Source organism: Echinops telfairi, unplaced genomic scaffold (genome assembly GCF_000313985.2).
Source record: "Echinops telfairi isolate 266 unplaced genomic scaffold, ASM31398v2 ScPeMD7_7469;HRSCAF=8507_1, whole genome shotgun sequence".
NCBI lineage: Eukaryota > Metazoa > Chordata > Mammalia > Afrosoricida > Tenrecidae > Echinops > Echinops telfairi.
Genome location: NW_022111373.1, coordinates 235,681 through 257,149, shown reverse-complemented (window position 1 = coordinate 257,149; position 21,469 = coordinate 235,681). Strand labels below are relative to the sequence as shown.

General features: G+C 41.4%; 1 protein-coding gene across 2 annotated transcripts in view; it reads right to left on the bottom strand.

The window, feature by feature from the left end:
• SIL1 (SIL1 nucleotide exchange factor) overlaps nt 1-21,469 on the bottom strand; it is a 331,892-nt gene that overhangs the window by 96,400 nt on the left and 214,023 nt on the right. For both annotated transcript variants that reach the window (XM_004696651.2, XM_045285135.1), the window contains 2 exons: nt 18,613-18,733; nt 7,542-7,641 (listed from right to left, as the gene is read on the bottom strand). In XM_004696651.2, coding sequence (XP_004696708.1) covers nt 7,542-7,641; nt 18,613-18,733 — 221 coding nt within the window. The remainder of the gene's footprint in view (nt 1-7,541; nt 7,642-18,612; nt 18,734-21,469) is intronic.

Below are 21,469 nucleotides of genomic sequence, written 5' to 3'. Positions count from 1 at the left end.
TAAGTATATACATATACATATAGATAGATAGATAAGATTCTATGGACCAAGTATTGAAAAATGCAGGAAGTATCAAAAGAAAACAAAGGAATATTCAGAATCACTGGACCAAAAGGAACTGGTCAACATTAAACCATTTCATGAGGCAGCATATGATGAAGAACCAGTTACATTGAAAGAAGTCCAAGCTGAAAGCCTCAGCAAAACAATAAGGCTTCAGGTAATGACAGAAGATCAACCGGACTATTTCAACTAACTGATGCAGCACTGGAGATAATCGTCCAAGACAAGAATCTTGAAAGACAGCCACGTGGCCAACTAACTGTGAGAGATTCATATTTGCGCCCATTCCACAGCAAAGTGACTCAAAAGAATGCAGAAATGTTCAGATGACATCATTAACGTTATACACACTTAAATTTTGAAGATAATTAAAAAATGATTGCAGCAATACATGAATAGGGAACTGCCAAAAATTCAAGTTGGATTCAGAAGAAGATGCAGAATGAGGTATATCATTACCGATAGCAGATGGATCTTGTGGGAAAGCAAAGAATATCAGAAAGATGTTTACTTCTATTTCACTGAGTATGTAAAGGCATTTGATTGTGTGGCTCATAACAAATTATGAATAACATTGTGAAGAATGAGAATTACAGAACACTTAATTGTGCTCTTGTGGAATCTGTACATAGAACAGGAAGCAATCTTTCAAACAAAATAAAGGGATACTGCATGGTTTAAAATTAGAAAAGGTGTGTGTCAGGATTGTATCCGCTCACAGATTGTTCAATCTGTACGCTAAGCAAAGAGCCCCCAAAATGGGCTATTATGAAAAAGAAAGGTATCGGGATTGGAGAAAGGCTCATTAACAACTTTCAATATGCAGATGACACTACCTTGCTTCCTGAAAGCAAAGAAAGAACTTACTGATGAAGATCAAAGACTACATACAGCCTTTAATATGGATTACACTTCAACATAAAGGAAACAAAAATCACAAATGGACCTATTAATAAGCAACTTTGTGATCAAGGGAGAAAAGATTGAAGTTGTCAAGGATTTCATTTTACTTGGATCCACAATCAACACCCACGGAAGTAGCAGTCAAGAAATCAAAAGATGCCTTGCGTTAGGCAAATTTGCTGCAAAAGATATCTTTAAAGTGTTAAAAAGCAAAGATGTCACTTTGAAGACAAACGTGAGCCTGACCAGGGTAGTTTCAATTGCTTCACATGCAAGAAAAAAATCAGACTATGAACGAAAAAGATCAGAGAAGAACTGATGCATTTGGATTATGGTGCTGGAGAAGTGTATTAACTATATCATGGCTGCAGGAAGAATGAATAAATCTATGTTGGAAGTAGGAGAGCCATAAACACGTTACTTAGAAGTGAGGCTGCCAAGATTTTGTCTTCACATTTTGGACATGTTATCAGGAGGGGCCTGTTCTTGGAGAAGGGCAGCATGCTGGGTAAAGGAGAGGTCGGCGGAAAAAAGGAAAACCCTTAATGAGATGAACTGACATAGCGATAGCAACAATGGGCTCAAACATAGGAAAGATTCTGCGACCAGCACAGGGCTGAGCCATGTTTTGTTTTGTACACTGGGCAAATCTGCTGCTCTCTGAGTCAGAACTGACTCAACGGCACCTAACAACAACTACGTGTTTGGGGGACACAATTCAAAGTCATTACGTCAGAGAGGTTTCCTCTCTCATGACAAACAATTCTACCTGGCAAGCAGAAGTGAAAGGCAGCCATCAGGTGGGAGCGGAATTACAGACTTCCCATATACCCCCACTCACACCTCCTCAGCGGGAGTCAATGACACCTCCTTTGGTGATAACTGGTGGGAGGTAGTTCAGGTTCCCTGCTGACACTACCTAGCGGGAGAAGCAGCCAGCTACACTCAGGTGTTGTGTGAAAAGCCAGGTTCCCAACTTGTTCCCCACTGCTATCACCATGGCAGAAGAAGCAAAGCACTGCCATTCATACTACCTTTGTTGTCACTGAGAAGGGATGCAAGTCCAGGCTGCCTGGTTAGCTTCTACTGACCCCATCTTGGCAAAGAATCAAAGGGCAGTTTCCCATAGCTGACCCAGAGGTTTAAATCCAAGCTTCCTACTCAGCTTCCAAGGTCACTTGTAGCATGGGAAAGCATTTCATGGTCTTTGGCTCTGGTAGGATGCATACTGGCAATAATAATAATAATTAAGCAGTTTTTCTCCATCGTACTTTGACGCTTTTCTTTAGGCTTTTAAAATCTGCTACCTGGCGCTCTCTCCACCAAGCGGGGCTGAGTGATGATGCAGCAATTCCTGGTGACACAAAGTTGAAGATCATGGATGCTATTTGAAAGGTTCTTCGAGCTGAAACCTGAGAAACCAGTGCCCTGGCCTTTAAATGAAGAGCATCCAATGGTTACTGAGTTTCCACGAGCCCTAAGCACTTGAATTGTTTAAGGACCATTCAGGCAAGGAAGGATTTTTTTAAAGAAAATAGGTACTGTACACAAGAAAAATTTCTGAGTTTGTAGAGATATGTCCTAATCTTACGGGCTCTCACTAATCTTTTTTACAACACTGATATATTTTTTAAATAAAATTTACAACATATGTTTTTTAAAAAAATCTGCTACCTAACATTTTTCAGGTTTCAGGCTTTTCCCACATCCAGGCCAAGAGAGATAGAAGACAAAAAGAAAACCCAGAGAGCTAGCCAGTCGGTCGTCCACTAGGCAGTGCTTTCCTTTGGTGCAACAGCCAAGGTTTCCGTTGTTCTTAGCAGGAAGAATAGGGAGAAATGATTCTATTCCATCCTGTCTAGCAATAAGCTCAGCTCTGAGAGGCATATTTTAAAATGGAACAATCTGTGGGATATAGGTGAACAAAACTGGCATGATGAAACAAAGCACCAAACAATACGTATGGTAACAGAGCAATAAATGGATCGGACTCAACAATAAAAACCCAAATCTGGGGACCAGGGCTTTTTCTGCAGAAGCAAGGGACTCTGGGCAGTACTTCTAAGACACCACTGCATACAAAGGAATTGATGCCCTTCATAAAAAATAAAGAAAATCCAGAAAAACATTTCCTCAACTGAAAGGAAGTGGCCCATTATCAGACTGTTCTATCTTTATAAATAGCAAAGTCTCATCCTACCCTTGCAAGCTACTACACAGGCTAGATTTAATAAATGATACACAAAAAGATGCTACTGATTGAAAAAAAAAAGATTCCAGCTATAGCCAGGAACTTGAGACATATAAGAAACTCCCCCATCTACTTAAAGTCAAGTGATTTTCCATTCTGAGTCAGCTCTGACAGCACATGGGCAGTGAGGTGAGCCACTCCAGAGGGACCCCGAAGGAAAGTGGGAGAAGGACCCCAGGACCCAGCACATCACTGAAGAAACCAACAATGTAATCTCTTAGAAGCAATGAAAGAGGTTAGGCAACCACATCTCACAAGTGGACAGATGACTTGATTCAGCTGGTCCTGATATTTTTCATTTGGGTTCTAGTACTGAAATCAATCCACGCAAAAACAGCAACTGGAAACTTTAAATATCTTTTGATTTCACATTTAAAGAATATTTTCTTCTGAAATTGATTGTGGTAATGATTGCACAATTCTTGATATTGACTGAACTCTTGAATTGTGTGAAATGTGGATTAAGTGCCAATAAAACTATTAAAATAAAAACAAGGCAGTAGTCCAGTATCTTCTATTCAATAGTCAACAATGTCCCCAATTATGGCTGCTTGATTATTGTATTGTTTCAAAAATAATAAAATGCATTATGGATTTGAAGTGAAAAGAGGATGATTATATATAGAAGAATATTATCTACGCCTTGCTAAAGAATAATGGCGCAACTGTCAAACACCTCAAGGCATGGAAGGATTTGAAAGATAAACTGAGTGAAGTTAGTCAATCATATAAAGACAATATCCTATATATATGGTGTGAGACCACCATTAAAAAAGAAAAAATTAAGATAAATGGTTTTCATACCACACACAAAAAGAATATTTTCATAAGCATTCATAATTTTGTACCCTAAATGAATTATAGGAGTTGGGAATACAAAAATGCCATTCCCATAGAAAGAAAATCCATGGATTTCCTAAAAAAAGGAGAGGTGTGATTGGCCTTCTATCTGCAGAGAAGCCACAGGGCAGGGGCTGACATTTGTGTTTCCAATAGTACACAAAAGCCCATGGTAACAGGGACTGAAGCGTCAAGGGAAGGAGGGAAGGAACCTAACCCCAGTAAAAAAACCCTAATCTCAGCCCCAGGCACTTAGCATTCATTGCTCTCCCCCTCTCCTCTCCTGGTGTCATCTGCACCAGCTAGAGAATTGGCTTTTTCTCCCCGAACCCTCAGCTATTACATCTGTAACAGGATGAAATTTTCTGCACCATCTTCCCTCACCCATTGCTGCTGCTACTTCCAACCTGCTTCTGCCTTCCCACACCAAATGCACATTCCATGCTGGAAAGTGTGACTTCAGTAAGATGAGTAAAGCCATGAAGACTTGCTTTGCATATTAACACAAATTAATTAGGTTAAACACTACCGTTCCAACATCCACCCAAAAAGAAAAGGTTCATTCGTCTCAGAAAAACTCAGTTCTCAAGGATTTGATGAACCCAAGACTTTGACGGGGAAATAGATCTACGTGCTTATATTTATAGGTTTGGTATAAAGGCAGCAGATGGGCATTGGGCCTCCACTCAAGTACTCCCTCAATGCAAGAACACTTTGTTCTATTAAATTGGCATTCCATGATGCTCACCTTCCCGACACGATCACTGAAGACAAATGGGTGCATAAGCAAATGTGGTGAAGAAAGCTGATGGTGCCTGGCTATCAAAAATATAGCATCTGGAGTCTTAAAGGCTTGAAGGTAAACAAGCGGCCACATGGAAGAAGCACACCAGTCTGTGTCAGCACGAGGTGTCAAAGGGATCAGGTATCAGGCATCAAAGGACAAAAAAGCCTATCGTGAAAGAGGGGGAGTGCAGATTGGGGTACCAAAGCCCATCTGTAGGCAACTGGACATCCCCTTACAGAAAGGCCACAGGGAGGAGACGAGCCAATCAGGGTGCAGTGTAGCAAGGATGAAACATACAACTTTCCTCTAGTTACTAAATGCTTCCCCTCCAACCCCCATCATGATCCCAATTCTACCTTACAAATCTGGCTAGACCAGAGGATGTACACTGTTCCAGATAGGAACCGGAAACACAGGGAATCGAGAACAGATGATCCCTTCAGGACCAGTGGTGAGAGTGGCGACAACGGGAGGGTGGAGGAAAGGTGAGGTCAAAGGGGGGAACCGATTACATAACTTCCTCCGTGGGGGATGGACAACACAAAAGAGGGTGAAGGTAGACATCGGACAGTGTAAGATATGACAAAATAATAATTTATAAATTATCAAGGGTTCATAAGGGAGAGGGGAGTGAGGAGGAAGGGGGGGAATGAGGAACTGACACCAAGGGCTCAAGTAGAAAGCAAATGTTTTGAGAATGATGAGTACAGCAATTGCACAAATGTGCTTGACATACAATGGATATATGTATGGATTATGATGAGTTGTACGAGCCCCCAATAAAATGATTTAAAACAAATAAACAAAAACCATACTAGTTGTCAAAGATCAAATGCTGATTCTCCAAGACATTACCAGATTGTATCAAAGACAGAGAGGTGGATAAAGGCCAACAGACTTGTGAAGAAGAGATGATGGAGGGTGAATTTAGAAAGGTCTCCAAGGTGGCTATCGGAAAAGGCTATGTCAAGGACTGACAGGACTCAATTGGAATATGATGAAATGCTTGTGATATCCTCTGGGTATTACTTGACCTCATGATCCATATGCAGGGTAATATTTCTGTCTGGTGTAGGAACCATCTAATATTAGGAATGTAGCCCAGGAACTTTACGAGGAGTTATCACAGCCCCCCCACACACACACACAATTTTTTTTCAAAGCTACATATTTAAAAATTTTTTTACAATACAATCTATCACCTTCAAAGTATCTCCATTACACTTAATACATTTGTCAAATTTCTGATTCCACTCTTGGAAACATTTCTGAAACTCGTCAGTTTGGATGGCTGACAGCACCTCCCTTGTTTTTTTTCTTTACCGCTTCTCTGTCCTCAAATCACTGTCCTTTCCCTCTTCATTCTCAGAAACTAAAAGAAGTCACACGGAGCAAGGTCAGGTGAGTCAGGTACATGAGGCAAGAGAGGCATGCTGGTTTTTGCCAGAAACTAGTGCACTGAGATGGCTGCATGAGCAGGTCCATCGTTGTGATGGCAAAACCAGTCCTCCTTGTGGACCACATACTGTTACACAATCTATTCAGAACCTCGAAAGAGAAAGCTTGACTCACCCTCTGACCTGATGGAACAAACTCCAAATGCACTGAGTCGACATTTTTGTTCATTCAGGAAGTTGACGGATGTCCAGAATAAGGCTTATGATCATTCGACATTGCACTGTTTTTGACGTGAGAAAACCACTCGTATACTTGAGTTTTTCCCATAGTACTGTCCTCGCAAGCTGTGTTCAACATCATAAGTGTCTGCAGCATTTTTACCGGGCAGGAAACAAAATTTCACAGCTACACACTGTTCTCTTAAATGAACCATCACAAAAAACGAGGTTTGAGTGAAACTGTTTTCAGGAAAAAATTTACTGTGACCAGAGAGAACCTTCCCTGGCAACACCACTGGGTGCACTAACTCAAAGTGAGTTCCTTGATGTTCCCCTAGCAGGAAAAATGAGTACTATGAAAACTCCATCCACCCAGTGCAATTGCAGGTTTTTTTGGTACCCCCTCATATACTATCTATCTGCTGAACTCTGCCTCTTTTCCCTTCTCATTCCCTGAATTTGTAATTTGAAAGTGAAGGAAACCTCAGTATCTTATTCCAATTCCATGTTCTATAGTTAAAGAATCTGAATCCCAGGAAGGATGAATTTGCTTCATATTCAAAGACAAGCACCCAGGACTCTTCCTTCCTATCCTAGCTCCTCTGTCTTTTTGGAATAAGCTTGTGGCTAATTTATAAATGCAAAGATATGGGGTTTACTTCCTATTCACTTCCATGTGTTTACTATGTCAAAAGTATGGCCACCTCTGAAAGTTGGATACTAACCTTAACCATGACAGAAATGCTTCCAACATTAAAAAAAAATAGTTATACAGGCTTTATAAACTAAAGGTTTATAAATGGCTACTCATAGTTCGTCTGGACTTTGATAGACTATTGGAAAGGAAACATTTTACTTGTTAACCAAATAAGAATTAATTTGGCAAAAAGAAAAAAAGGGCCACTCATTTAGCATTTTTTAAAAAACGATTGCACATTAGTACTATTATAACTATCCCATGCTTATGTTTATGAAAGTTTCAGGAAAACTGTAAGAAAAAGTTATTATCTTAGTAGCAAAAACACTAAGCTTGCCCTGTAGGCTTATATGCTTATATTAACTACCTGAGAACATCACTCACCTTGTCTTCCTTTGAACCCTCTATCTTGACCCCCTCCTTGAGTTTTGCCAGTGCACTCTTGAGGTCCTGCGATGTGTAGGCATTTGTGTTTACGTCCAGCCTGTCCAAAGAGAAGTGGAAAGTCAGGAAGGAGGTATTAATTTCCCCAAGTTCAAGGCAAGCTGGGCCAGACCATCTCTAATTCTGAATGCTCTAACTCTCCTCCCTGTTTCCTTGGGGAACCAGAGGTCCAAGAGAGGGACCTTACTTTGAGTTAAGGAAGAAATGATACAGCAGAAGACAGCTTAAATTAAAAAAAAAATTTATACAGACACTTTTATTAAGTCTTAAACATGACAAAAACAATATATCCAGATGAGGGAGATCATAAGCACAGGTCATAGTGGCATCCAAGGATTCAGAGAGAGATGGCCACTGCAGTTGCGCATGGAAGTACAAGAGAACCTGTTACAAAAGCAGGACTGGTGGCAGAGCAATACAATTGCAGACAGGACTACAGAAGGGAGAAGGGGACTCTGATGGGATGGGGCATGTATATTATTCTAGAGAGAAAAGCTTACAAGATTGGTTTAGGGATTCTCCAATCAGGGCAACCAGGATATGACTCACGACTATGTAACCTTAGTACCCCAATTTCCATGAAGGGCACACCCAGGCAAGTCCCTAGTGGAGTGGTAGTAATCCACTTTAAAAGAAACCTTTCTATTGTGAATTAGGTGGGCTTTACATATATCAGATCATTCTCTGCATATGACAACTTAAACAACTCATCAACCCTTAAGACGGAGGTCATTTCATGAGACAGGAGGGAGGGCACCGGGTGAGCAGAAGTCCATCACTAACAGAGTTTCAGTCAGCTGCTCAGACAAAAGCAAGCAGGGAGTGTCTTTGTCTGCTGCCCCCTCAGCATGTGCCAGAGTAGAAGTTCAGGGTGGGCAGTGGACTCATACAAGAAGTAACATGCACCCTACTTCTCTTCTTCTAGGAAAGAGAAAACTAGGGCCTGAGCACACACCATATGAGTTATTTTCTGTTATGACAGAACTAGGCAATCAAGAGGGCCTCCTGGCCTCCTGTACTCCAGGAAGGGCAGTACATCCATCTCAGCAGGCCCCAGCTCATGAGGGAATAAGCTCTCGGGCTTACTCACGCAGCCTTGGATTCATCCCATGTCCCTTTAGGCCTCTGGGAAAGAGACTTGCCTCCTCAGTTTTCCCAAGCTAATAATAGCTAATCACTCCCCCATTTATTGAGCACTTAACCATGTGTTGGGTACTATGTTAATCTCTTTAAAAAGTTATATTTCATTTGGCTCATCACCACGCTCCTACGAGAGAGAGGAGTGAATTCTTCACCCTGCAGAGCACCATCCACGGCCAGCTACATGGGGATGCCACCGCCCTGCACCTTCCCCTCTCTGAAAGCTAAGTATTCAGGGCTATAACTCAACTGATTATTCCTAACTCCAAGCTCAGCAGTTCGAAACCAACGGCTAGCTGTTCTTCAGGAGAAAGACAAGGTTATCTACTCCTCTAAACTGTTAGTCTTGGAATCTTACATGGGCAGTTAGTTCTACCCTGTCCTATGGGTTGCTCTGATGAGTCAGCATCAACTCGATGGCAGTGAGTTTGGTTTTAGGGGAAGACTTGGTTAGGATTAATCTCATCAAGTCTCTCCTCCCAGGCGATTCGTTATTACATCTCCTCTTAATCCCAACTACACACACACACACACACACACACACACACACACGCCTTATTCACTCACACACTTAGCTAGTAATCTCACCTCATTCTTCACATGAGCAAGAGCTCTCATCTTACCAACTCTGTACCTTAATTGACCACATAAACCAACCTGCACTGAACTAGCGTTCTCTGCTTTCTTCTGTTACAACAGCTTCTATACTCTAAGTCCCATTACCCTCTTTAAAAAGTTGTAGCTCCCATAATTATCCCCCTCTCTCCTACATCAAAGTCCTTCCTTTCGAGTGAATCACTCCGTCAGCATATAGACGCTCCTCTCATTCCACACTTTCTTCATGACCTTCCTGTTCCTCCAACCATTCATCCTTCCTTTCATTCTTTTGTTCTGCATCTTGTTACCACTCTCTCCGGGTGCCTCCTCTTACTCCTCCTTCTCTCCTTAACTTCCTGCCTTTCTACTTATCCAGTCATGGGAAATCTCCTCTAGCTCCACATTCTCCCCTACGTCTCTTAAAATAGCTGCCAATGATGCCCAAATTTATACCCTCAACGTAAACCTCCCAGAGCACCAGATTCTTGTACAACTACATAACTGGTATATCTCCACTTGGATCTCAGATGATTAACAGGTACCTCAAAGTCATTATATCTAATACATAACCTCTTAATTCTACTTCTCATAAACCTGTTCCTCTCCCAATCTTGTCTATTTCAACAAATGATACCTACAAACACCTAATTCCTCAAATTCAAAAATTAGGCTATTTTCTTACTACCTTATTTTCCTCAACCCCTATATCTAAGTCGCAAACAGTTCTATTGGTTGTTTCTCTGAATTAATTCTTCATATCCATCCCTCTCCACTGTGACACCCTACACTTGGCCATTAGGTCATATTGGACTACTTACATGACATTCTAATTTTCTCTGTGCTTCCTATCTATTTTCCTCGTATATAGCTAACTAGAATTATCTTTCCAAATATTAGAACAATTCATTCTCCTGCTTAAAATTCTCCAATGATTTCCCATTGCACTTAAAATTAAATGAAGTATATTCAATATGTTCCTTAAAACCCTTCATGATATGCCCGCCCTATCTACTTCTCCAAATTCATCTCCTATCCAGCTCTTTCCTTCTTATAATCTCTAGACACCTTAATCATTTTTATTTCTCAAACATGATGAGATCTTTTCTTTAATAAAGCCAGTCAGTCTTCTTGCTTCCTCTTCCTAAAATATTTTCATCCTAAATTTATAAATCTAGCCCACCCTATGCATAGCTAAATCATCTTCATTCTTCAGATTTCAGCACAAATACCATCTTGAGAGTCCTTCCTAAACTAGCTGATCTAAAGTGGCTTCCTCCAGGGACTCATCACCTTGTTTATTTCTTCCCTAGCACTTATCACAATCTGTAATTATATTATTTGTGTATCTCTTTACCTGTCTGATTTTTGTCTGCCAGACTCCATGAGTCTGGCATATTGTCTGTTTTGTTTACTCCTACAATCCCAGTGCTTGGCACATTCAATAAGGTCTTATGTGAAATGAATGAACTGAGTAAATTAAGTGGCTCTATGCTTGCCACACCCTTAGCCCCTATACCTTAGCTTCTATACCTTATTGTACCTTGGTAAGTGTTCAGCCCAAGATGAGACAGTGAAAGTGTAGTTTGTCCTTCAGTCCTCTAAACCTAAGGGGATTGTTGGGGTACGAGGGTCCCCAACACTCAAACGGGTCTTCAGCAGCCACTTTGCGATTGTGGAAAATACTAAAGACAGACAGACAATGGGGCACAGGGGGTCCTTGTCCCTATGTCAGGACAATTGGATGTATTTTCCAATGAGTATATATAATGGGGCTTACAGATCTTTCAAAAGGCATACGCGTCATACAGCAAACATATTACATAGTCAATAGGTAATATCATAAGCAGGTAACATAATAAACAAGCAATGAGGTGAATCACCATCTTGACCTAGTGTTAAGTTGACCTCAAACACCCTTGAGCCCTCCCCAGGGGGACTAATTTCTGATCTGTAACAGCAAGAGATGTCAACAGGTTTGCTGCATTTTATGGTGGGTTGGTTAAAGAACCTGATTGCTCCTGCCTACAGATAACCTTCAGGCATAGTGAAGTAGCCAGACACAAGGATGATTCATCTTTTATGGTAGCTCCTTTACAACCCACTGCTCCTTAATGGAGGGCTACTGTGGAGGGCACATTTTCTGCCTGCAGAATGTGTATTTGCAAACATTTCTATCTCGGAACAATGGACCTCTTTCTCAAAATAGGGCTAGTTTTCCATGCCCATGATTGTGAGTATAGAAATAAGGCCAAATACACTCTACCAAATCCTCTGATTACTATAGGGGATGGTTCGATGAAAATGGTTTTTCCAGGGCAAAAAATGATACAGAGATGTTGAAAGAGATATTTAAAACAATAATACAGCCTAAATCCAATGATGACGGCAATACCTAAAACTTGTACAAATGAAAAACCTACTGCTAGGAGCCAAATACATATTGAGGTCAGGAAGTGCCAAAAAGTAGCCTCTGTGTCAAGGGGCTCTTTCCAAGACCATAAAGCCCATAGGCATTGTGGCTCCAGGTAACAGTATGGTCAGCCACACACCCAGCAAGTCTGGTGGAGAGGTTGGTATGGATTAAGCTTAATGTATTATCCCTATCTCTCTCTAGTGTAGTACTTCGGGGTTGGGGGTTGGAGGAGATGTCACTAAATTATTTGACAATCTGATGGGAGCAGTATATATATTGATCCCAAAACAGAATAAACAGGTAAGCAAAATTTTCAAGGGATTGCCCATTTCATTCCAATGTTAAAGAGCCGAGAAGACATTGGGGAATGTAATTGGAGGAGCACAAAATGAGATCCACCCCAGGAAGAGGAAGTTGCTGCAAAATGCACTCATTTGTGCTTACAGCACTGAATACCCATACCACTTTCTTAATGTCTTTGGGGTTTCTGAATAAACAGATTTGCCACTAACTATAAGTGATGAGAAGAAAGAAGACATGTCCAGAATATTCCTGTGTCCATTCCAGTACAGGACTCTCAGATGCTAACGGAGAAAGGTATGGCGGCAAGAGTGGGGACAAATATTTGACCCTTAAAGTACATCTGTAGGAGAAAGATGAAGTTATATGTTCCCATCAAGATTTACAACTATGAGTTGAAATAAACTTGATAGCAGTAGGTTAATGCATGTCTGAGATAGTTTATTGTGCCAGCCTGGCCGATAAACACAAGTGGGATTAACTGAAGGGCGGAGAGATAAATGGCTTGGTGAGCCTCGCCTTTCTTGTCTCTCGCTCTTTGATCATCGGACCAGTGTCCGGCTACCTTGCTTGTTCTGTGCCTCAATTTATAGGCTACACTACCTATAGGATGCCTAACCTGTGGACTGTGTCGCTATAAGTTGAGGTCCCTTTAAGACATCTCTGGAGCTGGGGACTGGCAGATGGGACTGGTGGTTGGTTGACAGTTGGTGATCTGCCTTGTGCTTGGCTGATGTGCTGAGATAGCCTACCTCCCTCTATAAGTAGAGGAAGATCTGGCAGCAGACGAGACTTGAAGGACTGCTAGTCTCACACAACTCTCTCTCTCTCATGGGAGTGAATTGCACTGAGCCATTTGTAGTGCTTTATAATTTAACTGTTCATTTCTTGTATTACATATTTATGTGTATATGATTTAACAGTTCATTTCTTGTTATATATCTAATTATTTTTATAAATAAATATATTTAATTATCAGCAATTTGGTTTTATCTCTTTAGAGAACCCTGTCTAACACATTTTTGTACCAGGAGTGCTTCTAGAGAAATAAAATCATAAATATGGGCTTCTTAAATTGGCTCTCCAGCCTGATTAGTCTTAACACTAGTGATGTTACTTCAACACCCCAAAGCATGGATGAGTCTGCTACTCCTACTAATCCATGGGGTAAAGTAGAAAAGATAATACGTAAAGTGGTACCACCGATAGATGAAGTGCTGGTTACAGGAGAGGCTCTGAATGATCGTATGGTTGATATTTTCCAGGAGTTTTGTAAGGAAGACACGTATAGGGAAGCTGGTTGGCTGGTCCTTCTTACAATGGAAAGATTGTGATTGAGGAGAAGGGTGGTCTCAGAGCCTCAGAAGCGCACCTGAGATGCAGACTAACGGATTTGAAAACTTCCACCTGCGCTACAAAGGAGAGCCTTCTCTCCTCTAGCAAAAGAGCTGACATTGCTGAGAACCAGGTCCAGAGTCTCATTATGCGAGTGGCTAAATTACAATGGCAGCTGAATTGCAGATCTAGAGCAGTGTCTGAAGCCAAAGTGAGAGCATTGATTGGGAAAAGTTGGGACCCTGAAACATGGGATGGGAACATATGGGCTGATGATCCAGAAGAGGAGGCTATTCAACCCTTTAGAAACAATTGACCCACCCCAGTCAATAGATCCACCCCTCCCAGCTGAAAGTATGAATTCACAGTCCACACCTGAGCAGATTAGCCAAACTATGCAAGTTGTTATGCCAGGTGGGGCTGCATCAGTAACACTGCCTGAGAAAGATGCCCTACAAGATCTTGCTAAGGGCACCCAGGAAACACCCTCACCACCCATTATTTCCGCTAGACCTGTCACTAAAATTAAGTCTCAGAAAGCTCCTAAAGGTGAGGTTGAGATGATTACCCAAGAAGAAGCATGCTTTACTCATAGAGATCTGCTCGAGGTTTCAAATACGTACAAGTAGAAACCTGGGGAATATCCCTGGGAATGGTTACTAAGGGTGTGGGATACTGGTGCACGAAATATAGTATTAGACCGGTCTGAGTTTCTGGATATGGGACCCCTAAGCACAGACTCTTCTTTCAATGTCTCTGTGAGAGAGGTTAAGATAGGATCTAACTCTTTATTTGGTTGGTTTAATGAAGCATGGACTGCCAGATGGCCTAGATTGGACCAAGTTGAAGTACCTGACCTACCTTGGTACACTGTAGAGGAAGGCATCCAAAAGCTTAGAGAAATTGGTGTGTTGGAATGGATCTATCAGGATATTCCCATAGACCCAAAAAATGGGGTGTCCTGAGGACATACCCTTTACCACAACCATAAGGAACCAGTTTGGGGCCCAAATGGGCCCCAGCATCTCTTAAGACTCCTGCAATTGCTATTTTATGTGCACCAGGATTAACAGTGGGCACTACCCTAAGCGAACTCCGACATTTGCCCACAATGGGGCTGATTGGTCCCCATGGTGGTAGAGTGCAGTGTCAGCACTGAATCAACAGAGACAAGGTGGGCGTGGTTAAAATTGACAACAAAGTTTCGATAGTAATCAAAGAAAACTGTCTCATGTGGAATTATGGCATTGGCTACTTAGCCACAGTGTCCCTAGGAATGAAATAGATGGGAAACCTACTAAATATTTATGTGATCTATATAGGCAGAAGAATGGTAGATCAGGTGAACAGCAGAATAGACAGTCACGATCGCTCAATCAATTCCCAGATCTGAGCCAGTTTACAGATCCACAACCCCTTGAATGAGGGGGAAGCCGGGTCCCTTTGAAGGAGGACCCTGCTACATCAGCGAAGGTCTATACTGTTAGTCTTTCTTCTAGCCTTCCCCAAAGGGATCTGCGGCCTTTCACAAGAGTGACTGTTCACTGGGGGAAAGGGAATAATCAAACTTTTCAGGGATGACTGGACACTGGCTCAGAACTGACACTAGTTCCAGGAGACCCAAAGTGTTTCGAAGGCCCACCGGTCAGAGTGGGGGCTTATGGAGGTCAAGTTATCAATGGAGTTTTAGCTCAGGTACGCCTCACTGTGGGTCCAGTGGGTCCCCGGACCCATCCTGTGGTTATTTCCCCAGTTCAGGAATGCATCATTGGAACAGACATACTTAATAACTGGCAACCCTCCATATTGGATCCCTGAAATGTGGAATAAGGGCTATCATGGTAGGAAAGGCCAAGTGGACACCATTAGAACTGCCATTGCCTAGGAAAACAGTAAACCAAAAGCAATACTGCATTCCTGGAGGGATTGCAGAGATCAGTGCCACCATCAAAGACTTAAAGATGCAGGGGTGGTAGTTCCTACCACATCCCCATTTAACCCGCCTATTTGGCCTGTAAAGAAGACAGATGGATCCTGGAGAATGACAGTGGATTATCGTAAACTTAACCAAGTGGTGACTCCAATTGCAGCTGCCATTCCAGATGTGATTTCATTGCTTGAGCAAATTAATACTTCTTCTGGTACTTGGTATGCAGCTATTGATCTGGCTAATGCCTTCTTCTCAATACCAATCTCAAAGGACCACCAGAAGCAGTTTGCCTTCACTTGGCAGGGGCAACAATATACTTTCACAACTCTCCCCCAGTGGTACATCAACTCTTCTGCCCTGTGCCATAATTTAGTCCGAAGGGATCTTGATCGCCTATCTATTCCACAAAATGTCACTCTGGTCCATTATATTGATGACATTATGCTGATTGGACCCACTAAGGAGGATGTGTCAAAGATTCTAGATTCATTGGTACAATATCTGCGTACAAAAGGTTGGGGAAATTAACCCAACGAAGAATCAGGCACCCTCCAACTCAATAAAATTTCTAGGGGTCCAGTGGTGTGGGGCATGTCGAGATATTCCTACTAAAGTTAAGGATACACTATTGCATTTGGCGCCCTCAACAATTGAAAAAGAGGCACAACGCCTAGAGTTCCTCTTCGGATTTTGGAAGCAACATATCCCTTACTTGGGTGTTCTACTTCGACCTATTTATCAAGTGACACGAAAAGCTTCCAATTTTGAGTGGGGCCCAGAACAAGAAAAGGCTCTGCAACAGGTTCAGGCTCCCATGCAAGCTGCTTTGCCACTGGGACCATATGATCCAGGTGACCCCCGGTGGTGCTAGAAGTGTCAGTTGTAGATAAAGATGCAATGTGGAGTCTTTGGCAGACCCCTATTGGTGAATTACAGCATAGACCGTTGGGATTTTGGAGTTTGGAGTTGTTGCCATTGCTGGGATTTTGGGTACGAACTTCTTAATATGAAATCCAAGATAGGAAATCCATAGAAAAAGCAACTAGATTAATAGTTCCTTAAGATTATGCAAGAGGACGTTGGGGGGCAATGGGGAGCTAAGAAGAGTGGGTGCAAAAATAAAGAAAATGTTTTAAAATTTATTGTGGTAAATTTTTTAAAATTAATTGATATGATGACTGCACAACTCTTTTATATATTTAAACCACTGAAATGTATGATACATGAATTATGTGTCAATAAAACTATTAATAAGTAAAATGAATAAATAGATATGAGGAAAAAACAAGGCATTAAGTCTACTGAAGATCAGGTATTAGAAAATAACCAATGTTATAAAATCCAACAAATAAAAACTCTAATCAAGTGCCTAATTTACACATTTTTTAAGCAAGGAAAGTAAGACTTGGTTAGATGTGAGAAAAGGCTTTCTGAAATACTGGGAGATACTGAAATACGTGGAGATAAGTGTGTTGGGAAGAGAGGTTGGCAAAGGCTACGATAATGACATTTGAGTCTTTCTTAGATGGCTATGGGAAAGGATTAATCCTATGACCTGAGCCACCCCAGATATAGGCTTATCTGGAGACAGGAAGGAAGATGAAAGATTCTTCCCAGTTTGGGGTGACCGTAAGAAGCCAAATACCCCTCTCTCATTATAAAGTGGAATCTTCTAATAGTGATTACTGCTCAAATCTGAGCAGTCTGCTTTGTGAGGTTTAGAGTGCCACAGGGCTGAAGAAGCACACGAACAAATGAATGACCTTTCTGCCAGGTAGTATATCGTCAATAAGCTTCAAGTAGAAATTGGGTCTCTAAGTTCCCTCCTAATTTTAGGATGTTTTCTTTCTGACAGAAACTGTCATTTAAATAATAAAAAAAATCAGGAACTATATGTGACTTCCTCCCTGGGGGACGGACAACCGAGGAGTGGGTAGAGGGAGACGTCAGACAGGGCAAGATATGACAAAATAACAATTTATAAATTATCAAGGGCACATGGGGGAGGGGGAGCGGGGAGGGAGGGGAAAAATGAGGACCTGGTACCGGGGGCTTGAGTGGAGAGGAAATGTTTTGAGAATGATGAGGGCAATGAATGTACAAATGAGCTTTACACAATTGATGTATGTGTGGATTGTGATGAGAGTTGTCTGAGCCTCTAATAAATGATTAAAAAAAAAAATCAAAGGACTGAGTAGCACACTAACCCTATTGAATCCATGGAGAACTTACATGTTCTAGAACAGGGGTTAACAAGCTATCTGGAAAGGCCAGATAGTATTTTAGGCTTTTTGAGCCTGATGGTTTCCTCTGTCCCACCTACTTAACTCTGTCACTGAAGAAAGAAAACAGCCATAGACATTCCATAAACAAGTGATGTGGCTATATTTCAATAAAACTACTGACGGGCAATGAAATCTGAATTTCACTTCACCTTCATGAGGTATAAGATATTCTTCTTTTTTGTTTTTTCCAACCATTAGAAAATGTAAAAGCCAACTTAACTCATGGGACATATAAAAGTAGGCAAATGTTTGCTGTTCCTTGTGTACCAACTTTCGTGCTAGTATTTACACTGACCTTCAAAATAATGTAAGTCCAGTAGCTCCTATCACCCCAGACCTCAACCTCTTTCCCCCTCAAACGTAAATACTTGCAGAGAAAACTTGTTAATTCCAGCAAAGAACAGAAAAATAGAGAAGATGAATGTTCTAAAATAAAATAATCTAAACTGATGATTAAAAAATAAGGGAGCCTCTAACCATTGGAGAATTGCTATTGCTTCTACTTTTATACTTGGAGTCTGTTTTAATATGGGCTAACAAGAGGAAAAGTTAGTTTGAATTAGAGACTTTAAAATGCAATTTTATTGTTCACTAAGGAAGTATCACTGCAAAGCAGAAGGCCTAACAGGCCTGTTTTAATGAATAGATGACTCATCTGTAATCAGCACATTAATTGTTGGGATTCAAATGGGTGCTCTTAAAGTACTGGGAAAAATAGCTTCATTTTTAAAGCAGGTTAAGCATTCCCCCTAGAGCCTTTTTTTTAAAGTATCAATTTGCTTTGCAAACTGTTTCTTTCCAAAGACTGTAGAAGTAAACTTCCATAAAACCCTGACAGATTTATCACAAATTCTAGGCCATTCAATTTCAAATTGAGAGAAAAAAAGAAGAAGAAGAAGAAGAAGAACCTTGCACAAATTTGGGGAAGAAACATCACATTGTCAATTACTTCTGGTATTATAAAATCAATGCCATCATTTACCCTCTCTGTCCCTAGGGATGACACAGTACCTTTTGCCTTTTCTTGACCCTTTCAGATTATTTCGGAATTTGTCCTCATCTTGGAGTTTCACTTCTCTTTCCCCAGTCTGAAGATTCAGTCGCACATGAGATCCTGCAGGGACAGCCTGGCCTAAAAGATAAGAGAGAAGGTTCATGAGGTACAGGATCCTTGCAGGGCCACTGGGATGGAATGGTTGGCCAATAGGACATGAGAGCTATGAAGACCAAATTGTTGTGTTCTTTCCTCTTCAATCCATTCATGTGACCCTCTTTATCATGTTCATCTCTGTAACACATGCACGTGCGCGCACACACACGATTTACCTATATTCCCTCTGCTAATCCATAGGTATAAGAAAATGAGGCAAGATAAACAAAAGAGGCCACATTTGCATCCAGAGACCAACATTCCCTAGCCAGAACTTACATACTGAAGATAGTCTAAGGCCCCAAGGTGGCATAGTGGTTATGCATTGGGCTGTGTTCTGTGAGGTTAGAAGTTCAAAACCATCAACCGCTTCTCTGGAGAAAGAAAGGGCTTTCGATTCCCATAACAGTTACAGTCTCAGAAACTCACAGGGGCAGTTCTACCCTGTGTTACAGGGTCACCATGAGTCAGCATCAACTCAATGGTAGTAAGTTTGGGTTTTTTTGGAAGGAGACACCTAAGTTGGCAGTTCAAAGCCACTCAGTACCATGGAAGAAAAGGACTAGGTATCTTTTTCCATTAAGATTACATCTAAGAAAAAAAAAAAAAAAGATTACATCTAAGAAAACCCTCTAGAGCAAGTTCCGCTTTGTAACACATGGGGCCATCATGAGTCGAATTCACTGGAAGGCAACTCAAAAGAATGTTTTCTTTCCATTGAACTACAGCACCCTGGTAAATACCTACTCATAATTCAGTTATATCACTGCCTGCCCCTCTCCTGGGCTCCACAGAACCCCAGACAGCCTGCCACCCCAGTCTGTTGACACCTCACCATCCTCATCTGTTGAATTGGGCTCTCTCTTCATTGTTTAATCTCCTCTGCCCCATAAAATGTGTGGCAGTTTAATGAGAAGGAAAAAAGTGGATACTGGAAGGCAAGACGGTGTAGCAAGCCAAGGAGGCCAGAATTGCTACCAAGAGAAATTTACAACTAATGCCTACGTGTCTCAGAAGAGCAAACCCACTAATGGGGAAAACAAGGGCTGTAAATTAATGGGATACTTAAAATATACAATTGGACAAATACACAATGATAGTGAAAAAAAGCAACTGTGCAACCTTACATACTACAAAAAGTTTTATATACTTCATTCATCCATCCATTCATGCGATATCTACCAAACCACTACTATATACTAGACACTGAGGTAGGTGTAATATCTACAAAGATGAAAGGTTATGGACAAAAGGATATAGGGCTTCAGGGAAAGAGCTTTTTGTTGACTGGAGAGGGAAAATCAAGAAGCTCTGATCCCTGGACACTGGCTCCAGTGCTGTCTCCTGCCTGAGGCTGACACTGTCTTGCTGGTGATAAGTTTGACTGAAGAACAAAAACAAACAACCCCCCTTTAATCTCTCTACTCGGTATATATCCCAAAGAAATAAAGAACAAAATATGAAAAGATATGCACAAACATGCTTATCACACTGTTTTCTATAATAGCAAAAAGACAAACAATCAAAAAGCTCATCTGTGGAGGAATGGATAAATAAACTCCAAGCATACATACAGTGGAACACTGGGCCTCTCTAAAAAGCAATAGCATCCTGGTGACATAGTAGTTTTGTGTTGGGCTGCTAACCCTAAAATCGGCAGTTCAAAACCACCAGCCGCTCCACAGAGCAAAAAGAGTTACGGTCTCGGAAGCTCACAGGGGTAGTTAGTTCTACCTTGTCCAAGAGGGTCACTGTGAGTTGGCATCAAATCAATGGCAGTGAGAAACAATAATGAAACTATCAAGCACCTCAAGACATAGATGAATTTGCAAGACATTATTCTCAGCAAAGTTAATCTAATAAAGGCAAATACAACATGACACATCATAAAAGGGGGGGGACTAGGAAAAATGGTTTTCACATCAAAAGAAGCAATTTTGAAGGTTATGGCAAGGTCAGGAAGAGAGTGGGTGGGGAAGGACAGGGAGGTGAGGAGAGAGGAAAAATGATGGAGTCGCATATCCAGGGAACTTACTGGAGTGCTGCCACTGTTCGGATGAATTGGGCTGCGTAACTGTGTTTTGTATGTTTCGTGTGTATGACACTCCACAAACCTGTTACTTTCCCTCCCCATCAGATCTCAAAAGTGGCCTGAGTGATGACAAGTAGAGGGACAGCAACCCTGACACTGACGTCAATGCTTTGTTTTATAGCACATGAGCTAGTTGCAAACAGTCAAATACAACATTGTTGCTATAAGCCGAAAGAAATTCAGCGACAAGGAAGGCAATCTGGAAAAAAATTCTTTACAGGGATCCACAAAACACAGGTTCTCACAGAACCATCAGGTAAACTTGAATTCAATCGTGTTCGTAATTCTGTATCCTAGTGAACCCAGTTTCACCAGTCACTGTACCCCATCAGGGTAATAATTATTCAAGAAAACACCAACTCAGACATGTTGTTCCTGTCCTTCCTGCCCGCCTTCAGTAAGGAGTTGCTGTGTCCTTAATAAAATAAAATGGGAACTTCCAATGTGTAACTACATGCTCACATGGGGTCTTTCTTCTAATATAATACCCATCTGTATTAGTCTGGGTACTTTGGAGAAACAAATCCATGGCGACTCACACATAAGAGAGAGTTTTATGTAAAGAAAAGGTGCATCACGAAAACATCCCAACCCAATGCTGCCCAAGCCCACAAGTCCAACATTAA